Source organism: Lonchura striata, chromosome 2 (genome assembly GCF_050655825.1).
Source record: "Lonchura striata isolate lonStrDom1 chromosome 2, ASM5065582v1, whole genome shotgun sequence".
Taxonomy (NCBI): Eukaryota; Metazoa; Chordata; class Aves; order Passeriformes; family Estrildidae; genus Lonchura; species Lonchura striata.
In genome coordinates this window covers 157092492-157114146 of record NC_140704.1, presented here as the reverse complement: position 1 = coordinate 157114146, position 21655 = coordinate 157092492, and the positions used below count along the sequence as shown (strand labels likewise).

At 67.6% G+C, this 21655-nt stretch overlaps 1 protein-coding gene across 7 annotated transcripts in view; it reads right to left on the bottom strand.

The window, feature by feature from the left end:
* Positions 1-1810: 1810 nt before the first annotated feature.
* PLEC (plectin) overlaps positions 1811-21655 on the bottom strand; it is an 83498-nt gene continuing 63653 nt past the window's right edge. For 5 of the 7 annotated variants that reach the window (XM_085574026.1, XM_085574033.1, XM_085574031.1 and 2 more), the window contains 38 exons: positions 20819-21393; positions 20200-20364; positions 19901-20061; positions 19351-19510; positions 19192-19276; positions 18514-18755; positions 18297-18416; positions 18086-18193; positions 17774-17992; positions 17342-17545; positions 17037-17268; positions 16690-16916; positions 16454-16576; positions 16047-16148; positions 15826-15927; positions 15337-15483; positions 14871-15026; positions 14000-14197; positions 13806-13934; positions 12862-13032; positions 12600-12755; positions 12122-12328; positions 11519-11638; positions 10973-11142; positions 10122-10281; positions 9134-9331; positions 7382-7507; positions 6926-7069; positions 5645-5833; positions 4804-4918; positions 4567-4733; positions 4030-4192; positions 3800-3954; positions 3645-3719; positions 3281-3398; positions 2960-3144; positions 2761-2881; positions 1811-2624 (listed from right to left, as the gene is read on the bottom strand). In XM_085574026.1, the coding sequence (XP_085430152.1) occupies positions 2578-2624; positions 2761-2881; positions 2960-3144; positions 3281-3398; positions 3645-3719; positions 3800-3954; positions 4030-4192; positions 4567-4733; positions 4804-4918; positions 5645-5833; positions 6926-7069; positions 7382-7507; positions 9134-9331; positions 10122-10281; positions 10973-11142; positions 11519-11638; positions 12122-12328; positions 12600-12755; positions 12862-13032; positions 13806-13934; positions 14000-14197; positions 14871-15026; positions 15337-15483; positions 15826-15927; positions 16047-16148; positions 16454-16576; positions 16690-16916; positions 17037-17268; positions 17342-17545; positions 17774-17992; positions 18086-18193; positions 18297-18416; positions 18514-18755; positions 19192-19276; positions 19351-19510; positions 19901-20061; positions 20200-20364; positions 20819-21393 (6242 nt within the window). In that variant the 3' untranslated portion in view covers positions 1811-2577. Of the gene's footprint in view, positions 2625-2760; positions 2882-2959; positions 3145-3280; positions 3399-3644; positions 3720-3799; positions 3955-4029; positions 4193-4566; positions 4734-4803; positions 4919-5644; positions 5834-6925; positions 7070-7381; positions 7508-9133; positions 9332-10121; positions 10282-10972; positions 11143-11518; positions 11639-12121; positions 12329-12599; positions 12756-12861; positions 13033-13805; positions 13935-13999; positions 14198-14870; positions 15027-15336; positions 15484-15825; positions 15928-16046; positions 16149-16453; positions 16577-16689; positions 16917-17036; positions 17269-17341; positions 17546-17773; positions 17993-18085; positions 18194-18296; positions 18417-18513; positions 18756-19191; positions 19277-19350; positions 19511-19900; positions 20062-20199; positions 20365-20818; positions 21394-21655 lie in introns of those variants that run through there. The other 2 variants (XM_085574030.1, XM_085574029.1) reach the window with 2 other exon arrangements.

Below are 21655 nucleotides of genomic sequence, written 5' to 3'. Positions count from 1 at the left end.
CTGCCCCGGCGCTGTGATCCCTCAAACTCGGCACATCCTGTGGACACCAGCCCCAGAGAGCCATGAAGGCTCTCCCAGGACATCCCCGCTCCCCACCTCGTCTCCCTGAGGATGGTGAAGTTCCCATGTGCCCATTCCCGTGCTCCCCATGGGTGTGTCTGTATTGTAGCGCTGCCAGCCTCGCTGGCAACTAACAGCTGCTCGTGTCTCTTGCCCAGGGGCTGCACCGCAGCGAAAACACAAAAGAGTTTGGTGTAGGCCCAGCCACGCCGTGCCTGCTGTCTCTGCTTCCCAAGCCAGCGCCGTTGCCTGGGGCTCGGGATGTGGCTGACACAAGCCGCGGTGCCGGTGATGCCGGTGGTGCCAGGCACGTTGCCCCAGCTGGGAGTGGTGGGTGAGATTTCCATAGGCACAGGAATGTGCAGCGCAACTCGCGCTGGCGGTTCCAGCCCGGGACGTGTTGGCAGATGTGCCACCAAGGGCCCTGCGCTCAGCCCTGCTCTTGGGGGGCTGCGGCAGGGTCGGGCAAGGGGTCCTGACCTGTGCCAGGGCATTCATGGACCTCCAGGGATGTGCCCAGCACAGGCACAATTCCAGTCCTGGACACTTTGGCTTTGTGCTTATGCAGAGAAGAAATGGTGGAGAGAGAGTTTTAGGGTGAAACAGTGCAAAACCAGAGCTGGAAGCCATGAGGACATGGCAGGTGACCAAGAGGACCGGGACTGGGAGGGGACAGCCAGGCAGTGCTGGTGGGGGATCAAAGAGAACAACCACAGCCCTCATGTGCGGGGTCTGGGACTCCCCCAGGGCAGGGAGATGCCAGGCTGGGGTTGTTGTGCTGCAGTGCCTGAGGACAGTCCCCCGTGCTCCCCTCAAGGAGTGGGGACACAACCAGTGGCCCCAGACACCCCACCCCATCCTGACAGGCAGCTGGGCCCATCCCAGCTGGGACAGGACATGCAGGTGGTGGGTGCACAGCTGCCAGGACCGTGCTGGCCGGGGACCACGCGGACATTCCCGGTGCCCTCAGGGCTGCGGGGTGTCCAAAAAGCAGCCAGCACCCAGGGACACGGATCTGGCCTCTCCCCATGCTGCCCACGGTGGGTGCTGGTGCCAGGCACAGCAGGAATGGCAGCAATGCCTTCCTTGGAAAGGAGGGGATGCGGCACGGTGCCCGCTGGCACCGCTGCAGTGCCTGGGGCTCGCCAGCTGCAGCTCTGGAGCCGGGCAGCTCTGCCGGTGGCACCGGCTGGGGCACACCCGGCTGTGCCCGGCCACCGTGTGCCACCGTGCTGCTATGCACCTGCAGTGGTGATGTGAAACCCCCTGCCCTGAGAACAGCGAGGGGATGGACAGACTGACGGACTGCAGCCCCTTGTCCTGAGCACACAGACAGACTGACAGACTGATGGACTGCAGCCCCTTGTCCTGAGAACAGACTGACTGACGGACTGCAGCCCCTTGTCCTGAGCACACAGACAGACTGACAGACTGACGGACTGTGGCCCCTTGTCCTGAGCACACAGACAGACTGACAGACTGACGGACTGCAGCCCCTTGTCCTGAGCACACAGACAGACTGACGGACTGACAACCTGCAGACCCTTGTCCTGAGCAGATGGACAGACTGACAGACTGCAGCTCCCCGTCCTGACAGTGGGGTGAGCACACAAGTCAGACAGAATGCATCGTCCTGCCCTGAGCAGAAAGACAGACAGACCGAGGGACCCCTGCTTTGGCAGAGGGGCAAGGAGGCAGACGGGCGGCCTGGAGGCCCTGCCTGAGCAGACAGATGGACGGACAGACGGGGTGCTCATAGAAAAAGGAACCTCACTACAGTTTATTGTGGCGGCGGGTGGGCCCGGCCGGGGTTACATTCAGCGCTACTGCTGTCCGGTTAGCAGGGTGGCACGGTGGCACGAGCATGCGTCAGCAGGGCGGGGGTCCCGCTGCCCGCCGGTGCCCCGGCAGGACGGGACTGCAGCGCCAGGGACCCCCGCCCGTGGCGGCCCCGGCCCCGCCGGGACAGGGGGCGGCCAGAGCCGGGGGCCCGGCGCACGCACCGCGGGCCGAGGGGTGAGGGTTAGCACCAGAAACGGGGCTCGGCATCCGGCCAGGCGTCCCGGTGCCCGGGTACCGAGCCCGGCCACCTCCCGCCGGGGCGTGGGAGGCACGATGGGGACCCCGGTCAGCAGCGCCGAGTGCCGGGGGTACCGCAGCCCCCCCGAGCTGGCGGCACGGGAGAAGGGCAGGGCCCGGCGCGGGGGTGCCCGGCTGGTCCCACAGCCCCGGGCACTCGGAGCGGGGCACCGGGGCTCAGACCTGCCCGCTGGAGCCGCGGGGCGGGAGACCAGAGCCCGGGGGCTTGGTGAGCGTCGGGAGATAGTTGCATATCCTCTGGAACGGGCCCCGGCGGGATCGGTGGCGGGCGTACAGCTCGGCCCCGCTCGGGGGGCCGCAGCGCCGGGCCGGAGAGCCGCGGGGGGCGCGGCCGCGGCTTCGGCGTCCTCCAGCCCCGTGGAGGAGGGTCCTGAGTGGGGCCGGCCGAGGGTGCTGGGCGCAGGGCGGGCGCGGGGGTCAGCGGCAGGGGCTGCAGCGCTCCGGAGGGGACCCTTCGGGCGGCTCTGCGAGGGCACGGAGGAGCTGGAGCACGGAGCTCTGCGCCCGGCCGGGGGGACAGCCCCGCTGCCCTACGCCACAGCACACACCGCGCCCGGCTCCCCTGTGCCACCCAGCCCCACGGGGCGGCACGGAGCTCACCTGGGGGTGCCACCGCCAGGCTCTCCTCAGCCGCGCTGAACTGCAGCTCGGCTCCGTCGGGCAGTCCCGAGCCCCGGGAGCGCGGACACCGGTCCCCGGAGCGCGTCCGCCGCAGCACCGACTGCGGGGGGTGAGGGTCAGTGCCCGCGGCGGGTGGGTTGGGGCGGTCGGGACTTCACGGGGGCTCCGCGGCCCTTACCTTCCTGGCCAGGGGGCTGCTGGGGGCCGAGGCGCTGCTGTACAGGCTGAGGCTGGAGTTGGAGCGGCTCGGGGACAGCACTTTGGAGGAGGCGGCCGACTGGTTCCCGGCACACCTGGCGGCGGCTCCGAAGACGTCTGAGGACAGGTACTTCTCGTTGATCTTCAGGTTGGTCCTTCCCTTCACTAGGGACAACGGAGGGGGCGAGTGAGGGGGTCCCAGCAGTGCCAGACCCTGGGGAGTGCGTTAAGCTGTGCCCCCCGTGGCCCCTGCAGGACCCGTGCCAGGCACGAGTGGCCGGTGTGGGATGCCCACACCCACCTCTGCAGGGGTCGTTCTTCACCAGGAACTCGTCCAGGGCGATCCAGCCCCCACCCACCCTCACCATGAGGGTGCTGCGCAGGATCCGCACCATCCGCAGCTGCTGGGACTCCCCGAACTGCAGCGAGAGGGACGTTGGGGCAGGGTGGGGGCTTTGCCAGGGCTAGGCGTTGGCAAGGGGTGCCAGAGCAGGTGGCAGCACCCAGACCTGCCCCTCCGGCCCCACTGGCACTGCCCTCCCGCAGGGGCCAGGGCTCCTCGGGGCAGGGGGATGTGCCCCCTCCCTGCCCCGGCACACGGGTACTGCAGGACCCCTGCACGGGACGGGTGTCGGAGCAAGCCGGAGCCCCGGCCCGGCACTTACCCGGTACCTGTTGGCGCTGATCTGCTCCACCTGGAAGCGCTTGGCACAGTTGCACTGGGCCACTTGCCTGTTCACCTGCAGGGGCACGCTCAGCTCAGCCCAGGAGGGGCCCCCACCCTTCCAGCTGCCCCCCACGCCGCTGCCCGGCCCCACACCTCGTCCTGGATCTGATCGGCATCGGCGGAGCGGCGCAGCGGGTCCCGGTTGGGGTGCAGAGCACTGACGAACTCGTAGTAGTCGATGAAGCCGTCGCCGTTCATGTCGAAGATGGTGGCCACGGCATTCATCTCCAGGATATTGGTGGGGAACTCTGGGGGGGGACCGGGACCATCAGCCCCCCCCAGTGCCAGCCCCCTCAGCCTCCTCCAGCCCCCCCAACACCCACTGGAGGCAAGGACGCTCTCGATGAATTCCCGCTGGCTGATGCGCCCGTCCTGGTCCCTGTCGATGCCGCGGAAAACGTCCAGGATGCGGGACTTCATCTGGCTGATCCACTGCATGTAGCGCTTCCTCCAGACCCCAAAGTCAAAGTGCGCGAACTCCTCCAGCTTGGAGGGGCACACACACGGGGGTGAACACGGCAGCAGGACCCCCTCGTGCCCCCCGTGCCAGCCCGGTTCACCACGCTGTGCCCACGTTCAGCCTCGGTTGTGCAGCCTGGCTGCTCCCAGCCCTGGCCCTGCCAAGGCTGCAAGGGGGCGGTTTCTGCCCAGGACCCCCGACTCTGTGGTGCACGGGGGCCCCTGGGCTCCAGCAGCCACTCTGGGATGTCAAGGTGCACCCATGGGGCGTACTGGGACCCCCAGCAGCAGGGGCTGCTGACCCCATCTGTATCTGACCTGGCCAGGGGGGCCATGGGCAGAAGATGAGAGGAATTACTTAGGACCCCAGGGCAGCGAGACCCCCGGGGTGCCACCCGTACCTCCCGCAGGCGCTGCAGCGCCGTCTCCAGCCGGTACTGCCGGTCCAGGGCCAGCAGCCAGAGCTGCTGCCAGCGGTGCAGGAGCTGGGCCATGAGGGGCGTCTGGGGCTCCAGCCCCCCGAGCGGCACCGCCGCCATGCCCTGCGCCTTCCCGCTGCTGCGGCGACCTGCGGAGAGGGGGGTGAGGGGGCGGCCGGGGGTCCGGGGCGTGTCGGGGGTGATGATGGGGCTCCTTACGTGTGGCCAGCCGGCGGGTGGCCGGAGGGACCAGATCCACCGCCAGCTTCCGCTTGCAGCTCTTGGTCACCTTCTCCACATCAGGCTGCTTGCGGTTCAGCTCCTCCATGAACACCTGCAGCGGAGCGCTGGCGCTGAGCGTGGGCCGGTGCAGCCCCCCGTGCTCCACAGCCCCCCGTGCTCCACAGCCCCCCGTGCTCCACAGCCCCTCCATTCTCCACAGCCCCACCGTGCTCCACATCCCCTCGGTGCTGCACATCCCCTCGGTGCTCCACATCCCCTCGGTGCTCCACATCCCCCCCGTGCTCCACAGCCCCCCGTGCTCCCCAGCCCCTCCATTCTCCACATCCCCTCCGTGCTCCACATCCCCCCCGTGCTCCACATCCCCTCGGTGCTGCACAGCCTTCCCGTGCTCCACATCCCCTCTGTGCTCCACATCCCCCCCGTGCTCCACATCCCCTCGGTGCTGCACAGCCTTCCCGTGTTCCACATCCCCTCTGTGCTCCCCAGCCCCTCCATTCTCCACAGCCCTCTGCTCCACTGCCCCGCCATGCTCCATATCCCCTTCGTTCACACCCCCTCTGTGCTCCACATCCACTCCGTTCTCCACACACCCCTGCTCCCCAGCCCCGGGGACTGCAGACCCGCTGTCCCCTCCCGAACCAGCAGCGTGTGCTGTGGACACGGTGGGCTCGCACAGCGCAATTCGAAAGCGAGCACCACCCACGAGCCCAGCGCTCCCCAGAGCCCCCCGGTCAGGCCAGGTGCTGGCCCAGGGCTGCGCGGGGTGTGCCAGGGGCACGACGCGGTCCCCAGGGAGAGCCGGGCTGGGGTCCCTCACCGCGTGCTGGGCACTGAGCTCCTCCAGCGGCTCGGCCTCCTCTGGCAGCGGCTCCTGGTCCCGCAGCCCCAGCGCCTCCTCGGCCGCCGTGATCCAGTCCAGCAGCTGCGCCGTCTCCTCCCGCTCGGCCGCCAGCGCGGCCGCCTGCGCCCGCAGCCGCTCGCCCTGCTGCTGCGCCCAGCTCAGCACCTGCAGGGCAGCACGGGGGCACCGGGATGTCACCCCGCTGCGGACCCCAATGCCACAGGGCCACTGCTTTGGGGGAACGAGTCAGCACCGGGAGCCAAGGCCAGTGGGGCACGGGGGCACCGGGATGTCACCCCGCTGCGGACCCCAATGCCACAGTGCCATTGCTTTGGGGGAACGAGTCAGCACAGGGAGCCAGGGCCAATGGGGCGCGGGGGCACCGGGATGTCACCCCGCTGCGGACCCCAATGCCACAGGGCTATTGCTTTGGGGAACGAGTCAGCACCGGGAGCTACGGCCAGCCCGGCCGTGGGACAGGCTCAGAGACCCCCAGCAACACCCCAGTGACAATGGGGCAGGGACTGGGGAGTCCACAGCCCACCACGACTGTGGGGCAGGCACATGGACCCCTGGCCAGCAGCTATAATAAATGTAGGGCAGGGGCACAGGACAGGGGCACGGGGCAGTACCAGGCTCCTGGTGGGCAGCTGGGGCAGGGCCGGGGGTGCTGCCCCATGTGCCAAGGGTCCCCAGGTCTGTGCTGTGTGGACACGATGGTTGCTGTCCCATTTTGGGGTGAGTGGGGTGAGGGGAGGCAGCCCCAGGGCAGATCCTAAGCAGATCCTGCAGGTCTCTGCTCAATGAAGGCTTTGTGTGGGATCGGCTGAACTTGCCAGACCAGTCCCAGGAGTGCCAGGAGCCTCTTACCTGCGAATCCTGAGCAACCCAGGGAGGCTCTGGGCCACTGTGGGAGCATGGTCTAGGACACTGCTCCCAGGTTTCCCTGCCTTGGTTGTGTGGTGGCTTCCATTGCACAGGAATGAGCCACCACCATCCAAGGAGGCTGCGGAGGCCCCAGGTGACCCCGGGAGGCCACAGGATGGGGGAGCAGGGGGTGACACTGGCAAGGCCAAGACCCTCTGGGGCCGAGCACCCCCAGATTCTGCAATGCTCTGGCTGGGGGGAGTTGCATCTGGCAGTCATGGTGGTAGGAGAGGCGTGGGGCTGTGCGACAGGTATGGGGCCGTGCTTTCCCCACGTTCAGGTGCCACTCTGCTCCCCTGGGCAGGGATGGGAACGGGGCACCTGTCTCACCTCCTGGAAGCGGCTCTTGGCAACTGTGACCCAGGATTTGATGGTGATGATGGAGTCGGGGTGGCAGGTGGTGAGGATCTCCTCCCCCAGCGAGGTGATGCACTCCAGCTCCAGCTGCTGGCACTGCAAGGACTGCATCAGCTCCTGGGGGGACAAGGACCATGGCACTGTCAGGTCTTAGCCCTCCAGACACCATCGCACCCCCCTGCAGCACAGGGACTGCTGGATTGGGGTGGGGGTGCCTAAATCTCCCCACGTCAGGGCACTGGGGGCCCCAAACCCCGTGTTCTTGGTGCGGTGGCACTCAGCATCCCGAACCTCTCAGTGGTGGCACCCAACATCCCACGTCTGCCCACCAGACAGGGGCTGGCTGACCCCAGTGATGGAGGTCCTGGGGCAAAGCTGGAGCCAACCTGCGGTGGAGGCTGGCGGGGGCAGGCGGGGGCTGGCACCCACCTGCAGCTGGGCCTGGCACTCCTGCACGGCTGCCTCCTCCTCGGGGAACACTCCGTACTTGAGGGTCTTCTCCGACTCGGTCAGGCGCCCCAGGAAGGAGTGCACCAGGGTGTGGAACTCCTCCGCCTGCCACGACAGTGGGGACCTGCTCAGCAGCCACCCTGCAGCCCCAGCTCCCAGCCCCTGAGCCCCCAGCCCCTGAACGTCCCAGGCAGACCCTGCACTGCTGGGTGGACAAGGCTTGGCACAGGCACTGGCTGCACGCTGTGCCGAGGGAGAGCTGCTGCCAGCCCCACTCCAACCCCACAGTGGGATCGAGGGGAGACCCCTCACCCAGCTCTACTGAGACAGAGGGAAAATCCAACGAGGTAGAAATCCGTTTGGATTTAGGTGAAATGTGTCGCTTTGCGCTTGCTAGCATAAGTAAAATATGCTGTTTAGTCTGGTAACTTTGCAACACCGGTAAAACTGCCCCAGCTGAGGAGAAAGAATGCAAATGTCCAAGCTGAAGAGAGAAAAGATAAGAAAGATCCTCGAATCTTGAAACAGAAAAGGCAAAGTGACCCAGGTGTTCTTTCTGACAAAAAACTGAGTACAAGTGTAACTAGCTGTAAGTGTAACACAAAATCAGCAGAATGAATATGCATAAGCTATTGTGAAATTCTATGCCTATGTAAATTAGTAAGGAGTAATAAAAAATATCAGGAGTCCTCAGGGGCACGCACGTCTTTTGAAGGGGAATGATGTGTCACATGCTGTGATAAACATATCCTCTCTACAAATCTTTATAAGAATTGTGGGGTTTTGGTTTTTCGCCCACGTTTCACTAAACCAGGACACAATTTCCTCTGACCCTCCAGTACCTCCCTGTGCCACCCAGCCACCTTCCCTGGGCGCTCTGCACGCACTCACACCTGTAACAGGCACCCAGCCTGGCACCTGGCCACGGTGCCTTGCGACAGAACCCCAGAGCCCCACGCAGCACCACACCCCGAGCCCAGGCACCCCACAGAGAGCCCCAAACAGCACAGCCCCCACACCGCCCAGCTGGCCCCGAAGACCTCCCCGAAAGCACGGCCACCCATGGAGCCCCTGGAAGTGTGCACAGCCACCCACCTGCTGAGCACCCCACACAGCATCCCCAAAGCACAGCCACCCACCTGCTGAGCACCCCACACAGCATCCCCCAAAGCACAGCCACCCACCTGCTGAGCACCCCACACAGTGTCCCCCAAAGCACAGACACCCACCTGCTGAGCACCCCACACAGCATCCCCCAAAGCACAGCCACCCACCTGCTGAGCACCCCACACAGTGTCCCCCAAAGCACAGACACCCACCTGCTGAGCACCCCACACAGCATCCCCAAAGCACAGACACCCACCTGCTGAGCACCCCACACAGTGTCCCCCAAAGCACAGACACCCACCTGCTGAGCACCCCACACAGCATCCCCAAAGCACAGACACCCACCAGCTGAGCACCCCACACAGTGTCCCCCAAAGCACAGCCACCCACCAGCTGAGCATCCTACACAGCACTCCCCAAAACACAGCCACCCACCACCCCACAGAGACCCCCCAAAACACAGACACCCCCCAGCTGAGCACCCCACACCCCCACGTGCATCTCAGCTTCCCGACATGGGTACTCCAGCTGCAGACCCTGACCCGGGGGTTCCCTGCTGCAGACCCCAACCCGGGGGCTCCCCTGCTGCCCCCCCAGCCCAGCCCAGCCCAGCCCAGCCCTCACCTGCCGCAGCGCAGCCTCCAGCCGGGCCTGCTTGGACAGGGAGAGTTTGCAGACCAGGTCCCAGCGGGTGCTGAGCTCCTCCACCTGCCGCTGCAGCCACTGCGAGTCCACGCTGCTGCTGCCGCGCGTCAGGTCCCGCACTGAGCGCTTCAGAGTCTTGATGCAGCTGGCACGCTTGCCCAGCTCCTTCTGGAACACCTGGCAGGGAGGGCAGGAGGGTGGGACAGGGACCCCACGACTGTGCGGGGCTCCCCTGCACCCCAAACCCTTGCAGAAATGGGCACAGGGTTCTCCTGCACCCCAAACCCTCACAGCAGCGGGCACAGGGTTCTCCTGCACCCCAAACCCTCACAGCAGTGGGCACAGGGTTCTCCTGCACCCCAAACCCTCACAGCAGTGGGCACAGGGTTCTGCTGCACCCCAAACCCTCACAGCAGTGGGCACAGGGTTCCAGTGCACCCCAAACCCTCACAGCAGTGGGCACAGGGTTCCAGTGCACCCCAAACCCTCACAGCAGCGGGCACAGGGTTCTCCTGCACCCCAAACCCTCACAGCAGTGGGCACAGGGTTCCTGTGTACCCCAAACCCTCACAGCAGTGGGCACAGGGTTGCCCTGCACCCCAAACCCTCACAGCAGTGGGCACAGGGTTCTCCTGCACCCCAAACCCTCACAGCAGTGGGCACAGGGTTCCTGTGTACCCCAAACCCTCACAGCAGTGGGCACAGGGTTCCAGTGCACCCCAAACCCTCACAGCAGTGGGCACAGGGTTTCTGTGCACCCCAAACCCTCACAGAAGGGGGCACAGGGTTGCCCTGCACCCCAAACCCTTCCCAGCTCTGGGGCAGGTGGGACCCCCAGTATCAGGTGAGGGGCACAAGCTGTGGTCAAGCAGGGGTCACCCTGGTGGGCAACTGCCTGTCCTGTCCCAGAGGGAGGGAGGGCACTGCCCGTGGCTTCCTGGGGCCCGGCAGGCCCCGTGCCACTCACCTTGTGCTTGTCCATGAGGTCCCCGACCAGGTCGCGGTCCCCTCCGACGGGCACGTCCTCGCTGAGCTGCGGCTCGGCGCGGTACAGCCAGTCCATGAGGGCCTGCAGCGCGTCCGTGAACTTGCCCGAGAAGAGCAGGCTCTCCTCCAGCTTGTGCTGCCTGCCAGGGCACGGGAGATGCTGCAGCAGCTGGCCGTGGGTCACCCATGGGGCCACCCAACGGGGCCACCCAATGGAGCTGGCAATGCCATTATGGACATGGACAGGTCCTGGAGGTGCCATAATGGACAGGGACAGGTCATGGCAGTGCCATTATGGACAGGAACAGGTCCTGGCAGCACCATAACGGACAGGGATGGGGCCCAGCTGCACCCCAAGGGCAGAGCCCAGCAATGCTGGGAATGGAATCCCAGGGCACAATGCTCAGGGAGGAAGAGCAATTCCATGGGCCTGCCTGGGACCTGCACAGTGAGCAGAGAACAGATCGTGCCACAGCTGGAAGTGGATTTTTGAAAGGGGCCATGACAGCACTCGTCACTCTGAAGCTGTCATGGAAAACTAACAATCCCGTCTGGGTGAGTCAGTGGCCCCTGGAGAAGAAGAAACTGAGTTCCCTCAAACAACTGGTCAAAAAACAATTACAGAAAGGCCACATCAAAGAAACCAACAGTCCCTCACAGTGGGCACAGGGTTCCTGTGCACCCCAAACCCTCACAGAAGTGCTGTGGCACTATTTCCATCCCATCCCACCTGTATCCCAAGCCCTTCCCTATCCCATCCCCATGCCAACTCATCCCATCCCACCCACATCTCATTCCCATGCCATCCCAGTCCCTCCCGGGCCTCCCCACCTCTCTGCGGCGTGGCTGCACAGCGCATCCCAGCGCTCCTTCAGCTCCCCCAGCAGCTCCTCCAGCGGCTGCAGGTCCTGGGGCAGCCGCGCCCCCTCCCGCAGCGCCCGCCCGCTCCGCAGCGTCGCCTCGTACACCGGCCGCTTCGCCCGCAGCACCTTCTGGAATGCCTGCGGGGCCCCCAGCACCCCACAGCTGGGTGCTGGGTCCCCCAGCTGTGGGGGGAGACTCCCTCCTCCCCTAAGGGCAGTTGGGATGCCCTACACGCCCAATATCCCTTGGCCCAGCACTCCCCGCCCAGGTCTCCCAACTCTGCAGGATAGCCCTGGGGAGTTCTCTAACCGTCCTGGCACGGCGTGTTCCCACTGGGAGCTGGAGATCCCCCTCTGCAGCCCCCAGAACCTCCTGGGAGTTTGGGATCCCCCCTTTACAGCCCCCCGAACCCCCCTGGGAGATGAGGATGCCCCCTGGGAGCTGGGGATCCCCCCTGCAGTCCCCAGCACCCCAGTTCTGCACCCCCCATGCCAAGGAGCGGGGCAGCCCCACCTTGTGCTCAGCCAGCTGGCACTTGATCTCCTCCTGGCTGGTGGCAGCGTCCTGCGGCACCTCCAGGCTCTGCTCCACCTCGTCCATCCAGTCCAGAAGCAGCCGCCGGGACTCGCTGAACTGCAGGGGAGGGCAGGGCTGTGGGGGCTGCAGGGAGCTGAGGGGGCAAAGCGGATCTGGGGCGACCCAAACAGGAGCCACGGAGCCACACGGGGGAGTGGCAGGGCCTGGGCACCACCATGGGCACCACCAGAGCCGCGTGGTCCCTTCCTGGCAGAGCTCCCAGCAGGACCCACGGCACGGAATCAAGAGTCCCGGCACGGTTTGGGTTGGAAGGACCTTAAAGCGCACACAGTTCCACCCCCCTGCCACGGGCAGGGACACCTTCCACTAGCCCAGCTTGCTCCAACCTGGCCTTGGACACATCCGAGGATGGGGCAACCACAGCTCCTCCGGGAAACCCCCTTCACAGGGAAGAATTTCTCCCCAGGATGCCATCTAACCCTGCCCTCTGGCAGTGGGAAGCCATGTCCCTCCAGGCCCGTGTCCAAAGCAAAGCAAGGGGCAGAGCCCCCTCGCCAGCCCGGGGCTGTGTCCCGGTACCTGCTTGCTGCGTTTTCGGGCCTCCTCCAGCACCGCCCCGCGCTCGGCCGCCCGCTGCAGGACCTTGCCCAGCCGCTCCCGGGCCGCCAGCACCAGGTTCTGGATGACGGCCCCGTCCTGCTTCCGACTGAAGTCCTTCAGGCGCGCCGCCACGGCCTCCAGCCCGCCCAGCTTCTCCCCGTGGGCGTTCGCCTCCTTCACCAGGGCCTGCGGGGCAGGGGCAGCTGAGTGCGGCTGGTCCTGGGCCGGGTGCGGAGCCCCCGGACGAGACCCGTGCCAGGACGGGACGTGGAGCAGCAGGCACGGGCTGGGATGGGGCAGAGAGCGCTCGCTCCGCTGCCGTGGGGACACACCCGCCGCTTGCCCCGGGCGCCCCGCTCGCCCCAGCACCCTGCAGGTGCCACGCAGGACCCCTCGGGCGAACCCCAGCTCCACGAACCGACCCCGGGGGCGCCGCGCCGGCCCCGCCAGCGCTTGCCTTGTGCTCCTGGATCTGGGCGGTGACGGTGTCCAGCACGAAGCTGGGGGGCGCGGGGGACCCCAGCAGCTCCTCGGCGTGGGCCACCCAGCGCAGCAGCTCCTGCGCGGAGCCGTGGAACTCGGTGGTGACCGTCAGCCCCTCGGCCAGGCGCTCCTGCGGGCAGCGGCGGGCAGCGGTGGAGACGGGCTCCCGCCGCTCCTGAGCCGGTCCGGGCAGGGGGAGCCCCCCGGGGGTCACAGCGCCCCAGCACCCCGCACACCTTCCGCTCCTGGGCCTCGGCCTGGACGCTCTCCCACTTCTGCTCCAGGAGCCGCAGGCTGTGCTCGGTGCTGCAGGGCCGGCCGGCGCGGCACGAGTCCAGCAGCCGCTGCAGCCGCTCCCGCAGCCCCCGGTAGGACACGGCCCGCGCCTCCAGCTCCCGGCACAGCTCCTGCCGGGACACCGGGACAGCGCCCACCACGGCACCCGCGTCAGCACCGGGACGGCGCGCAGGATGAGGAGGGGGACAGGGAGTGGAATGGGGATAGGGGTGAGGATGTGGATGGGGCAGGCAGGGTGACAGGTACAGGGATGGGGATGGGAACAGGGATGGGGATGGGGATGGGGCAGGCAGGGTGACAGGTACAGGGATAGGAACAGGGATGGGAATGGGGATGGGAACGGGGATGGCAGGGTGACAGGTACAGGGATAGGGTTGGGAACAGGGATGGGAACAGAGATGGGGATGTGGAGGGAGCAGGTAAAGCAGATGGGGACAGGGATTGGAATGGGGATAGGGGTGAGAATGTGGATGGGGCAGGCAGGGTGACAGGTACAGGGATGGGGATGGGAATGAGGATGGGAACAGAGAGGGAGATGGGAAGAGGGATGGAGATGTGGAGGGGTCAGGTAAAGCAGACAGGGAATAGGGATGGGGACAGGGAAAGGGGACAAGGGAGACAGCCACAGTGAACAGGGAGAGGGGATGAAGACAGGGATGTGGATGGGGACAGGAACAGTTTTCAGGGCAAGGGACAGGACAAGGATGTCTCCTGCTCTGTCTAACGGAGCCGGAGCAGCTGAGGGAGGGGTACCAGGCTCCAACAGGGGAGAGCAGGCAGCAGAGAAGGATCCTGGCAGATCTGGGGCACACATCCCCCCAAGAGACCAGCAGACCCCAGGGGCCGGCCCTGCAGCAGGGCCCAGGCTGGTGCTGGTTCTCACCAGGTGTGCATTGAGCTTCTCTTTGGTGGCATCCGGGTGGCCCCAGGCCGGCTTGGAGCAGAAGAGCTGCAGCTCCACCTGCTCCAGCCACTGCAGCAGCTCCGTGATCTCCAGCGTGATGTCCTGCACCTGGGGGCGAGGCGGGGCTCAGCGCCGGCCCCGCGGGCGGCAGCGCCGCGGTGCCGCGGCCCTACCTGGCTGAGGTTGTTCTCCAGCTCCAGCTGCCGGCTCTCGGTCTCGCTGCGCACCAGGTCCCAGTGCTGCTCCAGCTGCTGCAGGCTGCGCTGCAGCCCCTCCACGCTCTCGCCCAGGCTGGAGAGCAGCAGCCCCTGCCCAGCCTCGGTCACCGACTGCACCGTGCGGGCGTGGGACATCACGTCCGTGCGCAGCACCTGGGGATGGAGCGGCGGCGTCACGGCTGGCACCGGGGCACCCACACCCCGCAGAGCCCCTCGCCCCGAGACACCTCTGCTGCCCGTAGCACCGCTGGGGACTGCGGGTGTCACACAGGGCAAGGACAGCACCCATGGGTGCCTCTAAGCTGGTGCCAGTGCTTTCGATCTCAGCAGGGTGCGGGGCAGGGCCGAGGCACAGGATTTGCCGATTTGTGGCAGCGGGGTGGCCGGGACAGGCGCAGAGGGGATAGGCGCAGAGGGGACAGGTACCCCTTGCACGGCCCCCCCTGGCACGGGGACAGCCCGGCCCTCGCAGCCTCGCCGGCGTCAGGCACGCCAGGAGCGTGCCCGGGCAAGGGGCTGTGGCACGGGGCCGGCACTGAGACAGCTCATTCCTCCCGTGGTGTCACCGCGGGAGGGGACGCGTCCCCGTGCTGCAGCCTGCCCGGCCCTGCTGCCGCAGCACCTGAGGAGGGGCCAGGCAGAGCCCTGTGGCCAGGACACGCACCCTCGTGTGCCACCACAGCCAGGACCCCCACCCTGACGTGCCACCATGGCTGGGACGCCCACCCTGGGGTGCCACCAGGGCCAGGACCCCCAGGACACACACCCTGGCAGTGCCACTATGGCTGTGGCCGCGTGTCCCTCAGGCCACTTAGCGCAGCCTCACCTTGTGCTTGGCCAGCTCGATCTCGCAGCTCTGCAGGTCAGGCCGCAAGGGTGCAGGGCCGCGCAGCTGCTCCCCGGTGCGGCTCAGCCACTGCAGCAGCTCGGCCAGCTGGTGCTGGAACTGCCCCAGCCCCAGCAGCGCTGCCTCCAGCTGGTGCTGCCAGGAGGGAGCCGTGACATCAGGGGAGCAAGGGCAGCCCCGGCCCTGGGCACCCACAGAGCACTTGGCACCCACCCAGTGCCCACCCAGTGCCCACGCGGCCCTGAACACCCACCCAGCACCCACTCAGTGTCCACCCGGCCCTGTCCCCCCACCCAGTGCCCACCAGTCCTTTGCACCCACACCCAGCACCCACTTGTAACCCCCCACACTGACCCAGAACCGCAGGACGTGCCCAGCCAGCACATTCATGGCACCCCACCTGTCCTGCCAGCCCTGCCCTGCGCCCCCCGTGCCCCCTCCCCACCTGCCGGCTGACGATCTCCTCCTCCAGGTGGTCCCAGCGCTGGCGGAAGTCGCTGAGCGTGGCCGGGGGGTCCCCCTGCCCCGTGCCCCCCTGGTGCCGCAGGCTCTCCACATCCACCTTGCACTGGTACAGCTCCCGCTTGAACTCCTGGGAGGCGGCACCGGTTGGTGACAGGGTCTGCCTGGTCCCACAGCACCACACGGCACAGCACAGGCACCTGGGCCCTGAGCTGCTCCCGTGGGGGTGCCCAACCTCCTCAGGGACTCGTGGGGGACAGGACTTGGCCACCCCAGGCAGGACTTGGCTACCCAGCGCACTGGGGCCCTGGCACTGTCTGACCTGCCATCCCAATCCATCCCTGCTCTGCCCGGAGCACCCACTGCCCTCCCTGCCCCTGCCGGTGCGGCACGGCATGGTTTGGTGCGGCACGGTTTGGCATGGCAGAGCACGGCACAGCACGGCACAGCACGGCACAGCACGGCACGTCACCTTGAGCTCGGCCAGCTGCTGCTGCACCATGTCCAGGTCCCCGCCCACCAGGAACTCCTCGGCGATGCGCAGCTCGGCTGCATCCAGCCACTCCAGCAGCCGCTGGGGACAGGGAACACGCGGGGTTGGGGGTCCCATGGTGGCCCCATGGTCCCTCACACCCCTGAGTGGGGACAGGAGGGTGACACGGCCCCCTCGGCCTGAGGGCACCCCGCACCCACCTGCATGGTGTCCTGGTAGCTGAGGGCGGCCTGGAGCTGCTCCTCGAGGCGCCCGTTCCGCTCCGTCCACGCACGGCTCAGGCTGTGCCAGGAGGAGTAGAGCTGCGGCCGGGCACGGGGGTCAGTGGTGCCACAGCGGGGCCGGGGACAGAGGGGACAGGGCACAGGGGTCAGCAGTGCCCCAAGGGGACAGGGTGTGGGGGTCCCTAGTGCCAGGGAGGTGGCAGGGGAACGGGGGTGGCACCACACGGACATCCAGGCCTGGAGACGCCACGGGAGTGCCTGGGCCCAGGATCAGTGGCACTGAGTGGGGCTCAGTGGCACTGCTGGGGACTGGGGGCATGCCACCTCCACAAGCAGCATCCGCACAGCCCACCCACCCTGAGCCCAGCCCCAAGGACGCTCACATCGTCCAGGCTCTTGGTGACATCGGGCTTGTCAGGGTCCCCGCAGGACGCCATCAGCTCCACGCCCAGGCTGCCCAGCGTGTCCAGCTCACCCTGCAGCGCGTCGATCTCCTCCCGCAGGGCCTGTGCAGGGCACGGGGGGTTCAGGGCTGCCCACGCCAGGGGCTGCCCAGGGCACTGCCCACGCCAGGGGCTGCCCGTGCCACGGCACTGCCCAAGCCCCCGCCCGGCCATACCTGCATGGTGCGCAGCTGCGTGCGAATGGCCTCGGGCTCGCCACCGGCCTCCTCCAGCCCCAGCACCAGCTGCTGGGTGTCACTGAGCGCCACGGCCAGCTCAGACAGGCCGTGCCAGAAGCGCTCGGCCAGTGCCAGCAGCTCCCGAAGCCAGCGCTCCTGCTCCTGGCAGCGGCCACGCAGGCAGCCCCACTGGGACAGCAGCTGCGCCGTGCGCTCCTGGATCCCTGCGGGGCACAGCGGCTCGGGGATCAGGGTGCTGCGAGGGCCCCGGCACCCACACACGGCCCTGACAGGGACACGGATCGCCAGCCAGCCAGGCCGTGCCCACCCCTCCGTGCCGATACCTCTGGCCGCGGCGTCGGAGCTGGCCGCCTGCATGGTGGCCAGCAGCTCCTCGCCCTGTGCACGGATGCCCTCCAGGGCCACCCCGAGCTTCTCCAGCTCGCCCAGGGCCAGGCTGTTCTCCCGGATCTGCTCCCTCAAGTGGGCCGCGTCGCCGCGGACGGGGGGCTGGCTCTGCAGCCGGCTCTGCAGCCGCTCCAGGCACTCCAGCAGCAGGTCCATGCGCTCCGACAGCTGCGGAGCGGCCCGGTGACTCGACGGCACGGCCCTGGGGACGCGCCCCACCAGGGCGGTGCCAGCCCCATACCTGGCTGTATCGCGGCAGGGCATCCTCCAGCAGAGCCGCTGCCTGGCGCACCCGCTCGCGGATGTGGCTGTACTGCTCCTCCACCTCCTGCCAGCGCTGCTGGAACGGGGCTCCCTGCTCTGGGCTCAGCTCCAGCAGCTGCGCTGACACGCGCTGCAGCTTCCCCACCAGTGGCCGGTGCTCGGCAATCGCCTCCCGCAGGCTCTGGCAGCAAGGAAGAGCCGTGGGGGTGCATTGGGGTGGGATGCGCCCCATGGGATTTGCCCCACAGGGATGTGCTGGTGCACCCGGGGCTGCTCCCAGAGAACTCCTGTTCACCAGGTGTCCCAGCCCGACAGTCCCCATGGCAGTGCCACCCCCAGTCTGTCACCTCTCCACTCCCAGCCTGCGGGGTGGCCCAGCCAGTCCCTTTTGCCCCTGCCCTGCCCACACCTGCAGCAGCGCCTGCTGCTCCTTGAAGGCCTCATAGCTGATGGCGTTGGGGGAGAGCTGCACCCCCAGGGCCTGCGTCTCCTCCAGCCAGGGCAGCAGCTCCTCGAGGGCCTCGGAGAACTGAGTGAGCAGGGACTGGGCGTGCTCCAGCTGCACAGCACAGGCGCTGCTGCGCAGGGACAGCTGCTCCGTGCGCTCCCGCAGCGCCTGCACCGACAGCTGTGGAGACAGGGAGTCACCACGTGCCCGGGGACACAGGGCACAGCTATCCCTGGGTGCTGGCAGTGTCCCCCCGGCACCCTCCCGGCTCACCTGCAGGTGCTGCCGCAGGGGCTCGGGGCAGCAGCGCAGCAGCGGCTCCGAGAACCCCAGCAGACGCTCAACCAGGCCCCGGCAATGCAGGATCTCAGCAGAGAGCAGCTGGAATGGAGCCACAGGTGGGTGCCAGGTCCTGGCAGTAGCCAGTGGGATGGGGATGCCAAGCCAGTGCCCCCGAGACCCCTGGGCACTGCTGCAGACCCACCTTCTGCTCGGAGATCTGCGAGCGGAGAGCCTCAGCATCCAGCTGCACACGGCCGATCTCCTCCAGCCGCTCCCCCAGCCCAGCCACACGGCTGAGCTGGGACTCCAGGACCTGCTCAAACTGCAGCAGAGGGACAGACGTCAGCCAGGGAGGGTGTGAACGCACCGGGACTGACGCTGGGAATGGTGAGGGGCTCAGGGAGCTCAGTGCCCCACACCTTCTCCCTGTCACTGGCAGTGACCGAGGGCTCCTGGCCATCCTGCTGGCTCTCCTGCTCGCCCAGCTCCTTCTCCATGCGGCTCAGCCACAGTGCCAGGTCCTCAGGGGCCGTGCCCAGGCGGGACGAGGCCTCCAGGGTCTGCCCCAGCCGGTGAGCAGTGTCAGCACTGCTCTGGCCCACGATGAGGTACCGCATCCTCAGCGACTCCATCTTCTCCTGAGTCAGCTGGGCCTCCTCCCCTGTGGCAGTGCGACACTGCCATCAGTGCCACCGCACTGGCATCCCTGGACATGGAACTGGCCACACCAACAGCTTCCAGCCACCTGACAATCACTGTCCTGGCCTTTCCCCTCCCTTACCCCTGCTCCTTCTGCTCCCAAGACCCAGCTCTGGCCTCTCATCCCTCTGCCAGCAAGACCCACCTCCCCAGTGCACCTCGTCACCGCTGAACCCTGTCCCACCACAGCTCTGACCCACAGGCTCTGCCCTGGCCCCTCTGCACCCCATGGGGTGCTGTCTGCCCCCCCTCACACCACACCACAGCTCCCAGTGGGGAGCAGCACGCCCCAAGGACCCCCAGTGCCCAGGAGCCTGGGCTGCTGCTGTCTGTGCTCACCCCATCCCAAGTCCCACGGTCCCGACCCTGTGCCACCACTCCCAGCCATTGCCACTCACCTGTCACCAGCTCCAGGACCCGCTGCCCGCTCTCCAGGGCGCCATCCAGCTCTCCCAGCCGCCCGCGGATCTCCTCACAGAGGGCCTGTAGCAGTGACCAGCGATGACACGGGTGCCCGTGTCCACCCTGTGCCCACCCCAGACCCAACCTGTGCCCACCTGGGTCTGCTGGTGGGCATCCTGCATGTGGCCCACACAGCCATCAGCACACCAGAGCTGGGCCAGCTGCCGCTCCGTGGCACCGAGCCACTCCTGGAAGGCGTCTACGGCCTCCTGGAAGCCCTGGGCTGCCGGCAGGATCCGCTCCAGGCAGCCGTACCTGCGCCGGGAGGGTTGGTGAGCCGGGCAGTGACAGTCCCTGAGACCGAGGTCCCAGCCTGCAAAGGCTCCTCTCCCCCACACCAGAGTGCCCACGCCCTGTGCTGCCCTGCAGCGAGGGACACAGCAAGGGCAGTGTGCCCACAGAGGGGCCAGGGTCCCCACAGAGGGGCCAGTGGGAAGGGCTGTGTGACAGACTCTCTGTACAGCCCCGGATCTGCTGCTCCTGTGCAGCCCCAGCTGTGCGACAGGGACAGTCCCTCCATTGTGGTGGCCCCAGCGCCAGTGGGGCTGAGCACAGGGACATCAGGGTGTCACGGAGACTCCATGCGGGGGACACCAGCGGGATGGGGATGCCAGCCCAGGGATGAGCGCCTGGCCCCTGACCCACCTGGCTTCAGCCTCCTGCATCAGCTTGTCCCACCTCTCCCCAAGGCTGAAGATGCCAGCACTGCCCTTGGGCGCCGCCGTGCCCGAGCCCTGTGCCGTCAGTCTGTCCTGCAGGACGAGCTCCACACACGGCCTCCGTTCCTCCAGCAGGCGCTTCAGGAGCTGCAGGGATGGGGGACACCGTGCTGTGCTGGGGACCCCTGTGCATCCCCCCCACCTCGGCACAGCCTGCTTGAGCCCCGGCCCCCTAATCCCCGGATGGGGCACGCGTGGGCGGGCACGCCGGCTGGCCCTGCTGACCTTCTGCTCCTCCAGCTGCGCCTTCACCACCTTCGCCTCCGCCGACGGCGGCTTCTGGTTGCTCACCAACTCCTCCATGTCGGCCACCCAGGCCTGCAGCCGCTCCAGCGTCTCCTGGCCCCGGTCCGCTGCCTCCTCTGGGACAGGGACAGCCCGTGAGGACACCTGTGGGGAGAGGTGGCTGAGCTGCCCATGTGGGCAGGTGGAGGGCAGGTATGGGGCTGGGCAGCAGCCCTCACACCATGCCCTGTCCCCGAGGTGACACCAGCAACAGTGGGACCCTGTCCAGCCCGTGGGGCTCTCCCTGGCATCCTTCACAGCGCTCCCCAAAGCAGGGGCTGCGCACCTGGTGCCGTTTGGATCCCGCCGGACCCATGGCCCCCCCAGCCAAAGCTGAGGGAAGGGAGCTCCCTGTCGTACAGCACCAGGCTGGGTGCCCAGCACGAGCCGTGCTGCCAGCCCAGCCCATGCCAGGGCACAGACAACAACTCCACACGAGCCCTGGCCAAGGGACACGAAGGTCAAGACTTGCTGTGGAGAAAACCACACTGGAGGGCAGCCCTGTGGCACAGAGCTTGGCACAGTGTCCTCCCAGCAAGGCTCTCCGTCAGTCAGTCACCTCGGTGGCATCTGTGTGTCCGGCGCAGCCAGCAGCAGTGAGCTCCCCCACGCACTCCGTCAGCACGGTGACCGTCCGGGTGACCACGGGCTCGCCACCCTTCTCACCCGCCGGGTACTCGGTCACCTCCACGATCTCCGTCACGATGGTCTCGGTCACCTCCGTCACCTCCGTCACCTCCCGGGTGGTGACGGGCTTCCAGGACCAGGTGCTGCGGGGAACGCTGGCCCGGGGGGGGGTCCAGGCTGCGCCCCCCACCTGCCCCCTCACGGGAACTCCAGCTGCGCCCCCGTTCTGCACCGCCACCTCGGACTGGCTGCGCCTCAGCACCGGGCTGCCCGGCCGGCTCCGGAGGGCGCCGGGCACCGGGCTCCAGCCGTTCTCCACCGGCACCGGCGCCTTCTCCAGCAGCCCCGGCCCGGCCTCCGTGGCGCCTCCGGCGGACGGCTGCCCCGCGTCCAGCCCCGGCTCCCGCAGGAGCTCCTCCGGCCGCCGGCTCTTCTCGCCCAGGCAGCTGGGCCGGCTCACCGAGTTCCCCATGGCGCGGGCGCCGGGCCCCCGCCTCAAATCCCGGCCTGCAATGAGCCAGGGGATGCGCGTTACCGGGGCCACCGCGGGGCCCCCCAATGCCGCTGGCCTGCGCTCGGGTCACCCTCCTCACTCCACCGTGCTGCCAGACCTCACTCTCCAGTCTTTGGGGTCCTGCCCCCCACAAAGGGTGCCAAGAGCCAGAGTGCTGAGACAGGGAGATGGGACACTGGCTGTCACCGGGGCCTGGCGGAGGGAGGGGACCTCGAGGGACCTTCGGTAGAGCCCAGGGTGCCTGTCCTACACGTC